Below are 16,941 nucleotides of genomic sequence, written 5' to 3'. Positions count from 1 at the left end.
ATACATATGTGTATATACAAATGTACATATTAATAATAATAATAATATTATTATTATTATTAATTATTGATTATTATTATTATTATTATTATTTATTGATTATTATTATTATTATTTATTTATTATTATTATTATTATTTATTGATTATTATTATTATTATTATTATTTATTGATGATTATTATTATTATTTATTGATTATTATTATTAGTATTATTATTTCAATTATTATTGTTATTATTATTATTATTATTGTTGTTGTTGTTGTTGTTGTTGTTGTTGTTGTTGTTGTTGTTGTTGTTGTTGTTGTTGTTGTTGTTGTTGTTGTTGTTGTTGTTGTTGTTGTTGTCGTCGTCGTCGTCGTCGTTGTAATAAGAGCTTAAAAGAATGAAATTTGGCTTTATATCATTAGCAATATCATTAGACGTAAATTAAGAGATGAACTGAATTGAACTGTACTGAACTGAATTTCAACGGAAGAGAACAGGCCCTAACACACATTCTATATTGGGAGTTATTTGACTCAAACCTTCCACCCAAAGTGTCTTTGAGTGGAAGTGGTGTGTTAACCTTAGGGTTCGTGCAAACGAATACAATTGAGCATATTAATTGCGCCGAAAATTCGTTTTCAAGTCAGTGATTTTCATCACGATGCGCCGATATTGTGCCATTGCTTGTGAGATTATTTAAATATTTTTATACTGTTTGTACTAGACTACGGGTCTGTTCCGATTGACTGAACTCAGCTGAACTGAACTGAACTGAACTGAACTGAACTGAAGTGAACTAAACTGAACTGAACTGAACTGAACTTATTAATTAGTGATTTTTAACTACGGATTAGTGATCTTTGACTATTTATTGATTATTTATTACTATACATATGTGTATATACAAATGTACATATTAATAATAATAATATTATTATTATTATTATTATTATTGTTATTATTAATTATTGATTATTGATTATTATTATTATTATTATTATTATTATTATTATTTATTGATTATTATTATTATTATTATTATTATTATTATTATTATTATTATTTGTTGATGATTATTATTATTATTATTTATTGATTATTATTATTAGTATTATTATTTCAATTATTATTGTTGTTGTTGTTGTTGTTATTATTATTATTATTATTATTATTATTTATTGATGATTATTATTATTATTATTATTTATTACTTATTGATTATTATTATTATTATTATTATTATTATTATTATTATTATTATTGTTATTATTATTATTGTTGTTGTTGTTGTTGTTGTTGTTGTTGTAAATTTGACTTTATATCATTAGCAATATCATTAGACGTAAATTAAGAGCTGAATTGAACTGAACTGAGCTGAACTGAACTGAACTGAACTGAATTTCAATGGAAGAGAACAGACCCTACTTCTTTATTTACATCAAATGTAACTAATTTAATCTATATTTGTATTTTATCACTTAATTTATTATAAAATCTCATTTATAATATAAATATAATGACCAGGGGCATTGCCCAGGGCCAAAAACTAGTGTTTATATAATTAACTAGGTTAGACCCCATGCCATGCACGAAATTTTTTAATAATTAATTTTAAATTAACTTTTTATAAGTAAATTTACATGTGTAAGTAAATTATAATGGATATAAAATAGCCTATTTGCCAAACAGATATTTTAGAATATGCATTTGTCTATACTATATTGTGGAGGGATACATGCATACATCAAATATTTTATTTAGGTAAATAATATATTATTTTGTTTTATACCTAAGTTTATAGTTGGCAATAAATATAAAAATACATCAAATTTTTTATTATGTATAATATTTGTTTTTTATATGGATTTTTTTTTGAAGACAAGGAACACACCAAAAAATAACACGTGTCATTGTTGGTGTGCTTTTTAGTATATAGTATTGATTGATGATTGCTCCTTAAATAGATTATTTAAAGGTTAAATGAAAAACTATTAGGAAAATTTGTATATTGCAGCCATTTAAATTTCGTATTTTGCAAATTGTAGCCATTTAATTTTTTTTTGTTGCAAATTGCAGCCCAAAAGTTCGTATAAATTGTAAATTGCAACCCGATTCAACTTTTTCATCGGTTTACATGTCGAAAAATCTCCAGTTAAGGTTTTAGGGGTCGTTTTAACTCTTAAGGGCCCGAATTAAGCTCGGAATTAGCAAAAAAATAACGTAAGTGTCTCATATTTATAGTTTCCCTCAGATCAATACATTTTTATTACATAAAACGGGGCACTTGCGTTACTCCCTCCGTTTTTTTATATGCATCACTTTCCTTTTATGGGTGTTTTTTTTAAATGCATCACTTCCTTATTTGGAAACTTTATACTATATTTTATTATTTCTCTCTCTTACTTTAAACCTCACTTAAATTATTTTATCATTTCTCTCTCCTCTATGGTACCCACTTATATAATAAAAATATCTACTCTCCCTCACATTCTTTCTCTTTCATGGTCCCCATCATACTTATACTATAATAAATTATTCATCCACAAACAATACTATATTACCCTTCTAAAACTCCGCGCATCACCAAGTGATGCATATAAAAAAAATAGAGGGAGTAATTTTTTTGCTATTTCCGAGCTCAATTCGGGCTCCTATGAGCTAAAATGGCCCTAGAACCTTAATCGGAGATTTTTCGACTTGTAAACCGATAAAAAAGTTGAATCAGGCTGCAATTTACAATTTATACGAACTTTTGGGCTGCAATTTACAATTAATACGAACTTTTGGGCTGCAATTTGCAATTTATTTTTCAAATAGCTGTAATTTGCAAAATACGAATTTTAAATGGCTGCAACTTGTAAATTTTCCAAACTATTATATAAATAAACAAATAATGAATAAATAATTGGCGCCTTGGCGGACCTAGTTTAAAAAAAAAAAAAAATTGGCCGATGGTGCAATTTAAAATTTTTATGAATGCGTGACAGGAAAAAAAAAAGTTTAATTTTTTATGAAAAAAGAAAAAGAAAAAGCCCGTGAAAGCCGTGAATGCGTAATTCAGGGAATTAGCGAACCTCAAACATCACATACTCACAACTCACAACTCACAACCCTAACTCCCTCTGTCACATCAACCAGCCGACCGCCGACGCTGGAGTGCCGGACCAGCCACCAGCCACCAGCCCTGCCCACCGTACCGTTCGTACGTGCGCACCACTTCGTCAGACCACCGCTTCACTCCTTCAAGGCGACAAGGCCTTTGTTCTGCTGTCTGCAAGCCTGCCGCCACGGCGCCACCGCCCTTACATCTAGGCGACCACCGACTGAAGCACTGAAGTAAAGGTATGAACTATTTAATTTGTTATTTTGTTTTAATTTTAATTATGTATAATTTCAGTTATTTCTTATTTGATGGATTAAATTGAACTGAATTGTTGATTTGTTGTTCATTATTGTGTTAATTACTTAATTAATTATAATTTCAGTCATCTATGAATTATAATTTCATAGTCTTGAGTTCTTGACAGGTTGTTCATTGTGGTGTTGAAAAGTTGAATTGAATTTAACTTTTTGGTAATATTCTACTTTGTATTTTTTTAGTCTTGATTAGTTGGTCATTTGATTCAGATTTGATTTGTATTTGATTGTAGTTTCTTGTCTTTATGTTTTGTTAATTGCTAATTTGTCTTTGTTTGAGGTGGAAATTTTTTAACAATTTGGTTTTGCTTTTGGGACTTCTGGGTGAGTGGTATAGTCTGCTGCCTCTTTTGCTTCATTGAAAACTTTGGCTGTATTTGGATTTTTATCTAAGTTAATTTAATCTCCCTTTTTCATTAAAAAAAAAAAAAAAAAACTGAAATTGTGTGTATTTGATTGTATATTCGAATTGCTGAATTTTTTGTTATTGCTTAAATGAGTTTTAGAATGAAGCGGAAACAGTACTCCAAATAAAATGCTGAATATCGCTAGTTTTCTCATTTAAAAACTGCAAAATCTCATACAGGGTTTAAGCAATTCACCAAATTCAAAGAAAGAATCAAACAAGCTCCAAAGAAAGAGCTACTCTCATAACAACAATAACCGAAGAAGAAAATGAGAGAAATAGAATTGTCGTTGAATCAAACCCAAAAGATTCGACTTCAAAGAGCCCTAGAAAAACTCCAATCTCTCTCCTCCAAATCTGCTGCCAATGCTTCCGTCACCGTCGCCGACACTATTCCTGTCAACAATGAAGACAATATCCTCAAGTATTCTTTTCTCGAATCCCTAATTTTTATACACTACATCCGTTTCATATTATTTGCAACGATTTGATATACAGTGTGAGTAGAAAATGTCTAATAGTCGCTGTTTTTGTTTTGAAGGGGACATGGAACATTGGAGCTTGACGGCGAAGTGGTTGCAACTGTGTGTGGTGTTGTCGACCGAGTTGATAAACTTGTTATTGTTCGTTCTTTGCGATCCAGGTTCGTTGATACAAGTTTGAGAAATTCTGCTGATTTTATGCTTGAAAAATTGTTTTGAATTTTTTTTGATGAATTGATTTATGTAGGTATAAGCCTGATACTGGAGATATCATTGTTGGACGAGTTGTTGAGGTATATACATGAGAATTTGATGATATGTAGTCAGTTTTAATTACCTGCTAAGTGTATGATCAAAAGAACATATAGTTGTTGAACTAATTTGTAATTGCTGTATTTTGCTAGCTTAGTGCTATGAATTAAACTTAAATGCTATGGAGTATAACTTATACTACGTATGTGGTATTTGGTCTGTTTCATTTGAGTTGACACATTTCTTTAGGTGCGTTTGCCAACATGAAAAATATCAGTAGGCAAAAATTATAAAAATTGATTTTTAGAAAGTGGTTATTGAGAAAATCTAACAATTTCTGTGAAAAGAGGGGATATGATGTTTTGTAGTAGAATTGGATGGCTTGTGATTTATATGTTGTTTAGTTCGTTTTTGACTATTTCATGTTTGTCTATTTGATATCTGCTCATTAAATTGTTTCGAAGTTTTGATATATATGAAGTGTTAGCTAAATTTGAAATTTTTTTATCAGGTTGCTCAAAAGCGGTGGAGAGTTGAGATCCATTCGAACCAAGATGCTGTTCTTATGCTTTCTTCAGTGACTTTACCTGATGGTATCCAGGTATATGTTGGTCTTAACTGCTGTTAGAATATTTGTTTGTCCTCTCTGTCTCGATATGCTTTGCATTGTTACTTGAAATTTCTTTTATTCTGCACCTTTTACTGAAGTATATGACACTCTGTTATGAACTTATAGTCAATCTTGAGCTGAAAATTTTGCTGCTTCTAGGATGGTGATTTTTACTTATCAATCATTTTAGTTCCATTAACTTTTAAGAGTCCAAATCCTTAGGCATTAGATTAATAGATTGGACTTATCCGTTTGATATATCTATATACTTTGTATCTGAATGGTACCAAGATTAAATCTATTTGTTTTTCTCTGAAGTGTACTCTCATCATTTTGCTCAACAGTCAGTGAGCTTTCTGATTTATTTGTGAAAAAGTTTAATAAATTCTCATATCCAACACCAAACCATGCATCACGACATCCGGTACTGATTTGTGATGTTCTAATCTTTAAATTCTTGGGAACAAACCTAGAAACTCAAATTCTAACATGTGCAGCACCAGGTTAGGACTGGCAAGATGAGCTGGTTTTCCTTGCTCTACCCTCTAAATTGTTTGCCTGCATTTAGGTACTTTTAAATACAGACAAGTTTGACTTTACCTTACTGTAGTTATTAAACTTTTAATGTGTTTATTGGATTACTATGTTCTAGTAACTACTAAGGGGTTGATATGTATTACTCCATCTAACCCTTCTCATCGAGTACACTCAGGGAAAGGGGAAGGAATCAAGAAAGAGATAGGGAAAGGAATTAAGAAAGAGATAGGGAAGGAAAAGATTGTAAATGCTTTTGTTATAATATGTTGTTTGGGTTAAGTGGTTGACAAAACACAAAAGTCACAAGATACTACAGAGTATCTTCCTTGCCTACCCTGTACACACCACTGTTTCTCCTAGTGTCTATTGTCTAGTCATCATTTTCTTCCTATTATCCTTGCTTGCCCACCAGCTTCCCTCACCACCCGCTGCAGCTGCAGACTTATTTTAATGTGTCTCTCTCTGCTTTCACTCACCAGAGCACCTTTTCGACCATGCACTTAGACATTAGTGATCAAATTGTAAATAATAAATGTTTTGTGCATGGATAGGATGTGATTATTTGAAAGAGATGGTAAAGAAGAATGATAATGCTAGCTAACCTGTTTCCAAGTATGTTAACCTTCAGTAGTATGTTAGGGAGATGAAGGGAAATAAACAATTATGTATAATATCAATGTTACGGCCACCATGATATGTAAACCTTCCACCTAAAGCAGGGACTTGTTGGTGTATGATGCACCTTATCCTTGGGATTGACAAATTGTCGCGACTTGAACATTTACACTCACACACACACTGAAAAGAAAAGAACAAAACAATAATTAAGGAGAGGGTGAATGGCCCCTTGGCCAACATTCTAAATGTCACTGATGTTGAGATGGATGATATTGCAAGGCATCAGCCCAATGATAAGCCCAAGCCTGCTATACAGATTACCTATGCCCGAAGGAAGACTAAATCAGCTGCATCTAACCGCTGAAGGTGCTGGAAGAATGAGCTGGAATTTCTGTTACAAGTTTGTTAGCCTTAAGGGCAACTTAGTAATTCCTATCCTAGTTTGTTATTCTCTAAGGCAGTTAGTTTGTTATGGCTAATTGTATTTAATAAGTAATTTGGCTTGTAGAAGGGGTCATGAAAATTATTAGTGAATGAACAAACTTGGAGAGAATTTCTTCCTCTCGAATGAAGAGAGGTTGTATTGCTAGATTATACTGATCTACAATACAAATATCAGTTTTGGGTCATATTTTCTGCATTTTCCCTTACTTTCATACTCTGTTTTAGCTGAATTCCTAGCAAATTTGGTATCAGAGCTGTTTCGATTCTCGCCGGAGAAGAAGATGGCTCGCTTGACTCATGCGTAGCGTTTGGATTTACTGGAGCAGGAGATTGCCGGAGTCCCTGGCCGCGTGGCCCAGGAGATCACTGAAGCTCTGGCAACGCTCAAATCCGACCTTACTGCCCAGTTTAGTTTGCTGTTGGAGCAGAGAAGGATCGGTCGGACAATCGCTCTCCCTTGGGAAATGGACCACCATATCAGTGGGACAACCCTTTCGCTGGTTCGCAACCACGTTTGGAGAGTGGTGATGGTGGACATTCGAATTGGAAGCTGAGGAAACCCAGATGGATGGATTCTCCATTTTTACCGATTATCGGCCAGGATTAGCTGGAGGCCGCGGTGGTGGCGCTCGACGGCGACGCCCTGCTATGGTACCAGTGGGAACACAGACGCCACCCGTTACTCACTTGGGAAGATTTGAAGAAGCTTCTGCTCCGTCGGTTTCGCACCACCGCCACGGGCACGCTCCACGAACAGTGGCTTGCCCACGAGCAGACCGGCTCGGTGGCCGACTACAGACGCCGATTCATCGAGTTATTGGCTCCGATTGATGGAGTGCCCGAGGAGATTGCGAAGGGACAATATATCAATGGCTTGAGAGAGGATATACGGGTTGAGGTTCGGATCTTAGATCCGGTTACTCTGGATCAAGCAATGGAGCTATCCATGAGGAGTGATGAAAAATTAAAGCTCAGCCCAAAACCAAGGCCCAATTCCAGCCTACCCAGTTGGAGAACCCCAAACCCGACCTAAAGATCCAACCCACAAACTACCTACCCAAATAACCCGAATCAAAACACAAACCCAAACCTAAACACTAGCACCCACCTTACCCAAAATCGCACCACCACCCCATTGTCCAAAACAACCGGCGATATAAGGCGGTTGACGGAAAAGGAGGTCCAACAGAAAAGGGAGTTGGGATTATGCTTCCGTTGTGATGAGAAATGGAATCTAAATCATCGATGTCGCCGCCGCGAACTGAGCGTGCTGCTCATGGTGGATGACAGCGACGAGGAGGAAGGCGATTCTGGTGAACTCGCTGCCGCTGAAATTGATACACCTGCACCTCCGCCACTCTCACCACCACTTGTGGTTAATCCGGGCGTTTCTCTTTGCTCGGTAATGGGTATTACCAGCCCAAAAACTATGCGCCTGGAAGGTGAAATCAATGGCGGCAAGGTTGTTGTGATGGTAGACCCTGGTGCGACTCATAATTTCATTTCAACGGCGGCGACAAACCATTTGCAGTTACCCATTACTGAATCTAGGAGTTTTGGTGTCACGTTGGGGACAGGGCAGCTGTACAAGGAGAAGGGGTTTGCGTTGGGGTGTTGCTGGAGCTGCAAGGACTCATAATCAAGGAGGATTTCCTTGTTCTTCCTTTGGGAAATTCTGATGTAATTTTAGGGGTTCAATGGCTTGAAAAATTAGGGACTATTTCCTCCGATTGGAAAACTCAGACGTTGCGTTTTCAGGCGGGTGGAGAGTCAGTCACCTTAAGGGGAGATCCTCAGCTAGGGCGCTCCTGCATCACTCTAAAAGCGATGGTGAAAACTATACAGAAGGCTGGACATGGTGTGTTGTTGGAGTTTAATTACTTGGAGAGTTCGGGGGAGGAGGAACCACATTTTCCTGAAGCTCTCAAGCCCCTGCTGACTCAGTTTCATGGGGTATTTCATATGCCCATTGGGCTACCTCCTCAACGATCAGTGGATCATTCTATCATCCTGAAGAGTGGAGCAAACCCAATCTCTGTTCGCCCTTATAGATACCCGCAATACCAGAAGGATGAAATCGAAAAATTGGTGAAAGATATGCTTGCTGCAGGTATAATTCAGCCCTCTATTAGTGCTTTTTCTAGTCCTGTTCTTTTAGTCAAAAAAAGGGACGGATCATGGCGTTTCTGCGTTGACTATCGTGCTTTGAATAAGGAGACTATCCCTGATAAATTTCCCATTCCCGTAATAGATGAACTGTTGGATGAATTATTTGGTGCTACTGTGTTCACTAAATTGGACCTTAAATCTGGGTATCATCAGATTCGCGTTAAGGAATCGGATGTTCATAAGACCGCTTTTCGGACCCACGAGGGTCATTATGAATTTTTGGTGATGCCTTTCGGCCTCACCAACGCTCCTGCCACCTTCCAGTCATTAATGAATGACGTGTTCAGACCATTTCTCAGGAAATTCGTCTTGGTTTTCTTTGACGATATACTTGTTTACAGCAAGTCTATGGCAGAGCACCAAGGGCATTTGCAGCAAGTCTTGTCCACCTTGACTACACATCACCTCTATGCTAACCTTAAAGTGTGAATTTGGGAAGGCTAAGGTGGCCTATCTAGGTCATGTCATCTCGGCAGATGGGGTAGAGGTTGATGCATCTAAGGTTCATGCTATGTTAGAGTGGCCTGTTCCCCAAAGTCTCAAGGAGCTCCGGGGTTTTTTGGGGCTTACGGGGTATTATAGGAAGTTCATTCAGAACTATGCTTTGTTTGCTAGCCCTTTAACTGACCAGCTTCGTAAGGATTGTTGGGTTGGACAGGGGAGGCCACTAAGGCGTTTGAGGCATTAAAGGCAGCCATGACCCAGGCCCCGATCTTGGCTATGCCTGACTTCTCTCAGCCTTTTATTGTAGAGACAGACGCATCAGGACATGGTTTAGGTGCTGTGTTGCTTCAAGGTGTTCACCCAATTGCGTACTTTAGCAAAATTTTGGGTATGCGTGCTAGGATGAAGCCCATCTATGAAAGAGAACTTATGGCAATCGTGTTTGCCATCGAGAAATGGAGACATTATCTTCTAGGAAGACAATTTGTGGTAAGAACCGACCAGAAAAGTTTGAAGTTTTTGTTGAAACAAAGAGAAGTGGGGCAAGCATATCAAAAATGGGTGAGTAAGCTGCTGGGTTACTCTTTTGAAATCCACTACAAACCCGGACCTTGCAACAAGGTAGCTGATGCTTTATCGCGCCAATTCTCACCAGAACTTTCGGCTGTAATCACTACTTGTGGCTTGAGCTGGGAGGTCATTCATGGGTTTATTACCAGGGATCAAGTCTTGCAAAAATTGATCTCTCAGTTACAAAATGGGGAGGCTGTTCCTAAATGGTTCACATTAGAGAATGGTATTCTGAAGTATAAGGGAAGAGTGGTGCTTCCAAAGAATTCTGAGCTCATCTCACTGTTTCTCAAGGAATTTCATGACTCTCCTGTTGGGGGTCATGCTGGTGACCTTAAGACTTATCAGAGAATGGCCGGGGAATGGTATTGGGAAGGCATGAGGAAGGATGTCTCTGATTATGTTTGTCAACAAAATAAAACTTCGACTCTCTCTCCTCTCGGGTTGCTTCAGCCTTTGCCAATTCCGGACAAGATCTGGGAGGACGTCTCCATGGACTTCATCGAGGGATTGCCCAAATCCTTGGGTTGGGATTCAATCCTCGTGGTGGTTGACAGGTTGTCTAAGTATGGGCATTTCATTCCTTTAAAACATCCATTTACTGCACAAACCGTGGCTCACAATTTCTCTAAGGAGATAATTCGTCTTCATGGAACCCCATCTTCTATTGTCTCTGATCGGGACAAGGTTTTTTTGAGTATTTTCTGGTCGGAACTATTTAGGCTTCAAGGCACTCAGCTGAAAAGGAGCACCTCTTATCATCCTGAGTCCGATGGCCAAACTGAGGTTGTGAACAAGGGCGTGGAGTCCTACTTGCGTTGCTTTATTAATGGCAAACCTAAGACTTGGGCTACTTGGCTACCATGGGCAGAATATTGCTATAACACCGCTTTTCACAGTGCCACCAAATGCTCTCCGTTCAAGGCTGTGTATGGGAGGGATCCTCCTAATTTGTTGCGTTTCACACCTGGTAGCACTCATGTCTCTTCTTTGGAAGATCAATTATCGGAGAGGGATGCTATTTTAGATGACCTTAAGTTCCATCTAGTCAAGGCTCAGATTTATATGCGGCAGTATGAGAATAAGGGCAGAAGGGATGGTTCCTTTCAGGTTGGGGATTTGGTCTATGTGAAGCTCAGACCGTATAGACAGCAGTCCTTGGCTAAAAGAAAGAATGAGAAACTTTCTCCGCGCTACTATGGCCCATATCCTGTGATCCAGAGAATTGGAGAGGTGGCATACAAGCTTGACCTTCCTGCTACAGCTCGAATTCATCCCGTTTTCCACATTTCTCAGCTCAAGCAAGCCATAGGAGCAGGGCAGCAGGCCTCTCCCTTACCTGTCCAGCTCACTTCTGACTTGGTGCTTGACACAGAGCCAGAAGCAATTCTTGGGGTGAGGACTACTCAGGCTGCCACAGAGGTCCTGGTTCAATGGAAGGGGCTGCCAGATTGGGAAGCCACTTGGGAGGACTTCACTGACCTTGACTGCAGGTTTCCTCATTTCCACCTTGAGGACAAGGTGAATCTTTGGGAAGGGGGTATTGCAAGGCATCAGCCCAATGATAAGCCCAAGCCTGCTATACAGATTACCTATGCCCGAAGGAAGACTAAATCAGCTGCATCTAACCGCTGAAGGTGCTGGAAGAATGGGCTGGAAGAATGAGCTGGAAGAATGAGCTGGAATTTCTGTTACAAGTTTGTTAGCCTTAAGGGCAGCTTAGTAATTCCTATCCTAGTTTGTTATTCTCTAAGGCAGTTAGTTTGTTACGGCTAATTGTATTTAATAAGTAATTTGGCTTGTAGAAGGGGTCATGAAAATGAACAAACTTGGAGAGAATCTCTTCCTCTCGAATGAAGAGAGATTGTATTGCTAGATTATACTGATCTACAATACAAATATCAGTTTTGGGTCACATTTTCTGCATTTTCCCTTTCATACTCTGTTTTAGCTGAATTCCTAGCAGATATTAGATGCATTTTTAAGATGTTTAGATTCTTCTTGCAAGGTTGATCTCCAACTTCTTGAGTATCATATTTGCTTATTCTCTCATCTGGTCTTTGGTTATACTTAAGCCTGCCACAGGGGAGTCTCTATAAGATGCTTCTAGGACTTGGAAAGCCTATTACTTATTACTTTATTAGGCCATCTTGTAAAGTTGTAATTAATAATCTATTTTGTCTCTTGCTTTCCTATATGTTGATAAGAATTTTTGTTTTCAGCTTTGAATAAATAATGAAGAAATATTATTAGCAACATGCATATTCATGAATGGGTCTTTGGAATCGTAATCATAGTTGAGTAGTCAATGCTGTCGATTTTGTTTGACAGATGATGTGCTCATCTATGTATGTGTTTGGCTTTCTGAGATCAGCATGGTAAAAATTAATCTTCAGTTTGTTGTCATTGCTAGAGGCGGCGTACAGCGGTTGATGAACTCAACATGCGTAATATTTTTGTAGAGAATGATGTTATTTCTGTAAGTTTAGTTGGTTTTTTCAACTGTTAAATTCTTTGGTGAATGACAACTTCAAATAATCAAATTTCTGATTTTTTTTGATAAATGTGCCTTCCGCACAGGCTGAGGTTCGTAACAGTCAACACGATGGTACTTGGCAGCTACATGCAAGGAGTGATAAGTATGGGAAGGTATGGTTTCAAGCTTTTTATTCTTAAATCATCCTTAACATTGCTAGTTTATTGTTAAGGGAATTTGGGTATAAATAAAGTCATTTTCCAGGGAAGGGAGAGTAATAAAGGGACTTGTGGGAAGCAGTTATGGAAATCTGTGGCATCATTTTTCACTTCTTGCTTTTTTTCTTTCCCTTTGTTTTTGTGGAAAACTGGAAACATCCTATCTTCCACTTGGGCCTTCGCCCGTCCTTGAAATCACCATGACTAGAATACTATTCTGCATAGAAGGATTAAGTATGTAGTTGTTAATGTTTCTTTCATGTTCATTTGTAATTGCTTCAACATAGAATGAGACAAGAGCATGTTACACTTTATTTTGTAATTAATGGGACCCTAAATTTTAGGAATAGTACCAGCAAGTTCTTTTTTTACTTCGTTTTCATTACTTGATGCTTAATCTTGCAGCTTGAGAGGGGTCAACTGATCACCGTTCCTTCCTATTTGGTGAAAAGACGCAAGCAGCACTTCCACCAGTTAGATCAATATGGTGTTCTCTTAATACTTGGTTGTAATGGTTATGTCTGGGTTGGTGAACTCATTTTAGCAAAAGACAGTATGGAAGTGGATGATGCGAATGAATCTGAGAAAACCCATGCAAATTCCATTGGCGAAATGAATCTTGAAGAAAATTACACTCCCTTGGAAACACGGCAGAACATATGCAGGATTGCGAATGCTGTCCGGGTCTTAGCCGTTTTGGGTTTCAATATAACTGTTGAAGTTATACTGGAGTTGTGTGATTTGAGTACCTCATTGAATCTTGACATTCACGACATGCTTGGGGCAGAGTTTTGTGTTGCAGTTGCTGAAAAAGAGGTGGAGAGACGGAGTACCGTAAATAAGAGGAAGGGCTGATCATGTTATTTGATCTGGTGTTGCTGAAATTTTGGTAATTTAGCGAAAGTATTTGCAAAGGATGAAGGTAGCTTTGTGTTTGTTCTCCTTGACTAGTTAGACAGAACACAGAAGCCTGATTATAATTATGGGAAGAACTCCCTTTACTACTATGAGTAAAATTTCAACTATGTTTTATTATTTTCAGTAGAGCTGTCAATTCGGTTAAACGGGTCAGGTAAGAATGGGTCGGGTCAAATCGGGTCGGGTCCATTTGGGTAAATGCTATAACCTATGTGGGTCGGGTTCGGGTTGGGTCATGCTTGAGTCTAGTCACGTCGGGTCTAACATCTTATCGGGTTTGGGTCGGGTTTAGGTTGGGTTAATAACAAGTCGGGTTACATTCGGGTCGGGTGAATAATAGGTCGGGCGTAATTCTGGTTTTCACGGGTTAAAACGGGTTAGGGTCATTCTCGGGTTCGAGTCGGGTTTGGTTCAAGTCAATAATTTGCGGGTTAGAATCAGGTCGGGTCATTCTCAGGTTTGAGTTGTGTTCGGTTCAAGTCAGTAATTTGCGGGTCATAATTTGGTTGGGTCATTTCCAAGTGGGGTTATTCTCGGATTCAAGTTGGGTTCAGTTCAGGTCAATTATTTGCGGGTTATAATCAGGACGGGTCATTTACAAGTCGAGTCATTCTCGGGTTGGGTTCAAGTCAATAATCTTCGGGTTATAATCAGGTCGATCCTTTTCAAGTGTTGTCATTCTCAGAATAATTTGCGGGTTAATAAAAGTCCAGTCATTTCGAAGTCGGGTCATGTTTGGATTCGGGCATCAAAATATTAGGTTAATGTGGGTTTAAGGTTGATATCGGATTATCAGGTCGGGTCATATCGGGTTCAGTTACATTTTTTAGGTTGGTTTGTTAACGGTTCATGTAATGACATTCACGTTTAATCATTATCAATTTCTTCATTTATTGTAAGAGAAATAATTTCAGAGAAGTTTAAATTCGAGCTAATAAGTTCAAGTAATAAGTTTAGATAAGATATATATATACATTATAAGTTCATATTATTTCTAGTAAAATTCGGGTCGAGTTAATAACAAGTCGGGTTGAATTTGGGTTGGGTCAAACAAGTTGGGTTGATTTTGGGTCGGGTTTGTAACAGGTCGGGTTGAATCTCGAGTCGGGTTAGTAACTGGTTACTTTTGGCTTTTGGCATTGGTAGCAAGGTAATGTGAAGAAGTAACCTGTGAATCAAGGGAGTTCACTTGTACAAAAATATGACAACTTACTAATATAAGATCTATTATTTCTGACTTAACTCCTGAGTTCCCATGTCTAATCCTCCAAGTTTCTAATCGCTGCTATTGCCTCTGGACTATCTGTCCACACTTCCACACTTGCTGCATACTTCTGTGCTCTCGCTATTCCTGTCAAAATTGCTTCCACTTCTGAGTGTAGTGGTTGACTGGTTGGGCTTCCTGTTCAAGGGTTATGCCTTCCTTAACCCACCCTATAGCTGCTTATTGTAGTCCCGAGTCTTTCCTATTTTAAGCTCCATCCACTGTGCAATGTTACCGGAGTGATATCCTGGGTGTCTCCTAGGCACCAAAAATTTTGTCAATCTGATCTTCTGGCCGGGCATAGTTGACATCCTTGATGGGTCTTCTACGCACCTTTGTTTAAGCCTGCTAGTTGATTCCAAGAGGAGCAATTATTATTACATGCACCATAGTGCACCTGGAAATAGGTACACCAGGCCCAAATAGCAGCCTAAAGCTATATCCACCCATAAAACACGCCCAAACATATTAACAGCCTACATAACCTTACAAACAATGCACTAGTCGTATTTATACTCCCTCATCCTCACTTCCAACCATCATACTAAGAGATTTTTTACTTTCAAAAAAATAAAAATTGCCCCATTGAAAACTGAACATATTTTTTCTCTCTTACTTTGATTTATATTCTCTATTTTCTTCATGCTAGCAATCAAAGAACATCCATCTCCGGCCATGCCCCAATATCTAATTTCTCTCATATTTTTTGTTTTCATCATTGAATTTTGATATTCTCTTTTTTCTACCTCTAAATTTTTTAAAAAACCAAGTTAAAACTTTCAACAATCATTTTTGATTATTCGCTCTCCTCCTTTTTTATTTTATTTTTTTTGTTTCCCTCATTGGTAGTTTTGATACTCCCCTTTTCTACCTCTCTAAATTATTAGAAGCTCTAAAAAATTTCAACAATGGGAAAAGTCTACTTTCTCTCTCCACTTTAATATAAATTTTCTTGTATTTTGTTAAAAGAAATGGAGATTTGCTTCCTTTTTTTTGTTTTTTTAAGGAATTTTTTGATCAATTTTGATGATTGTGCTTGTGCAATAAAATTAGCAAATCTCATGTTAATCGTTTCATATCCATTATCTTCATATTGTTATCAAAATGTTCATAACAAAAGGTAAGTATGTTCATATTTTACAAAAGCTACATGTTTCATTTTTGAAAAGCTTTAAATAATTTGAGTTCACAATTTCACATGGTTGAATATTTAATTTATGAAAGTAACAACATTATTTTGTTTATTTAATCAATTGAACAATTTAAATTCACAAGATATATACTTCATATATTCAAGGGTTTTTGTAAATTACCACCCTAAAATTTAACATGTGTTGAAATAACCACCCATTTTTGTTGAAATTAAAAATAACCACCCATATTTTACAAAACTGTAGGTTTTACCACCCCTACCTATACTCCGGCCAGTTTTTCGAGCACGTGCCCCACAATTTCATTATGAAGAACCCTAATTTTCAATTCAAGTTATATAAATTGAATGAATCAAACAACAATTGCATCATTAAATTCCTAATAAAACACATTCCAAACAAAAAATATCGTATAACTTGAATTCTACTTCATTAAAACATTGCAAAATAACTAAAAAATAAAAAAAAATAAAAAATAAGTGCGATCTTCAATTACCTTGCTTTACAAATTGGTGTAAGAAAATTTAAGTGCGTTCTTCAAAGGATCCGCTTGTCAATTTGCAAAACTTGGAGTAAAAATTGGTAGAATTTGTGGGAAAAATGAAGATCTTAAGTTTGGGAGTAGTTTGTGAAACAAGGGAGGAAATAAATTGAGAAACAACTTTTATAAAAATAAAAAACAGCCGTTATGTGGGGCCCATGCTCGAAAAATTGATCGGAGTATAAGTCGGGTGGTAAAACCTACATTTTTTGTAAAATATGGGTGGTTATTTTTAATTTCAAAAAAAAATGGGTGGTTATTTCAATACAGGGTACATTTTGGGGTGGTAATTTACAAAAAAAAATCCTATATTCAATGCACTTTGGGGGGAAAAAAAACCTTATGTTCATTTAAAATACTACCGAACATAAATTATGAAAATATAATATGCACCTTTTAGCCACTCCATGTTTTATGTTCATAATTATAATATCA

The 16,941-nt window shown here is 37.0% G+C and overlaps 1 protein-coding gene across 1 annotated transcript; it reads left to right on the top strand.

The window, feature by feature from the left end:
- The first annotated feature begins 2,833 nt into the window (after window positions 1-2,833).
- On the top strand, window positions 2,834-13,673 carry LOC110700920 (exosome complex component RRP4 homolog). The gene is made up of 8 exons (XM_021878486.1): window positions 2,834-3,331; window positions 3,993-4,236; window positions 4,354-4,455; window positions 4,542-4,587; window positions 5,058-5,147; window positions 12,352-12,417; window positions 12,519-12,587; window positions 13,038-13,673. Exons 2-8 carry the CDS (start codon window positions 4,082-4,084, stop codon window positions 13,485-13,487), a joined length of 978 nt encoding a protein of 325 aa, XP_021734178.1. The 5' UTR covers window positions 2,834-3,331; window positions 3,993-4,081; the 3' UTR covers window positions 13,488-13,673.
- The last annotated feature ends 3,268 nt before the right edge of the window (window positions 13,674-16,941 follow it).

The sequence above is a fragment of the Chenopodium quinoa genome, unplaced genomic scaffold (genome assembly GCF_001683475.1).
Source record: "Chenopodium quinoa cultivar QQ74 unplaced genomic scaffold, ASM168347v1, whole genome shotgun sequence".
Classification (NCBI taxonomy): domain Eukaryota; kingdom Viridiplantae; phylum Streptophyta; class Magnoliopsida; order Caryophyllales; family Amaranthaceae; genus Chenopodium; species Chenopodium quinoa.
Note: the sequence above shows the minus strand (reverse complement) of the source record. Positions and strands in the feature narration are given on the sequence as shown.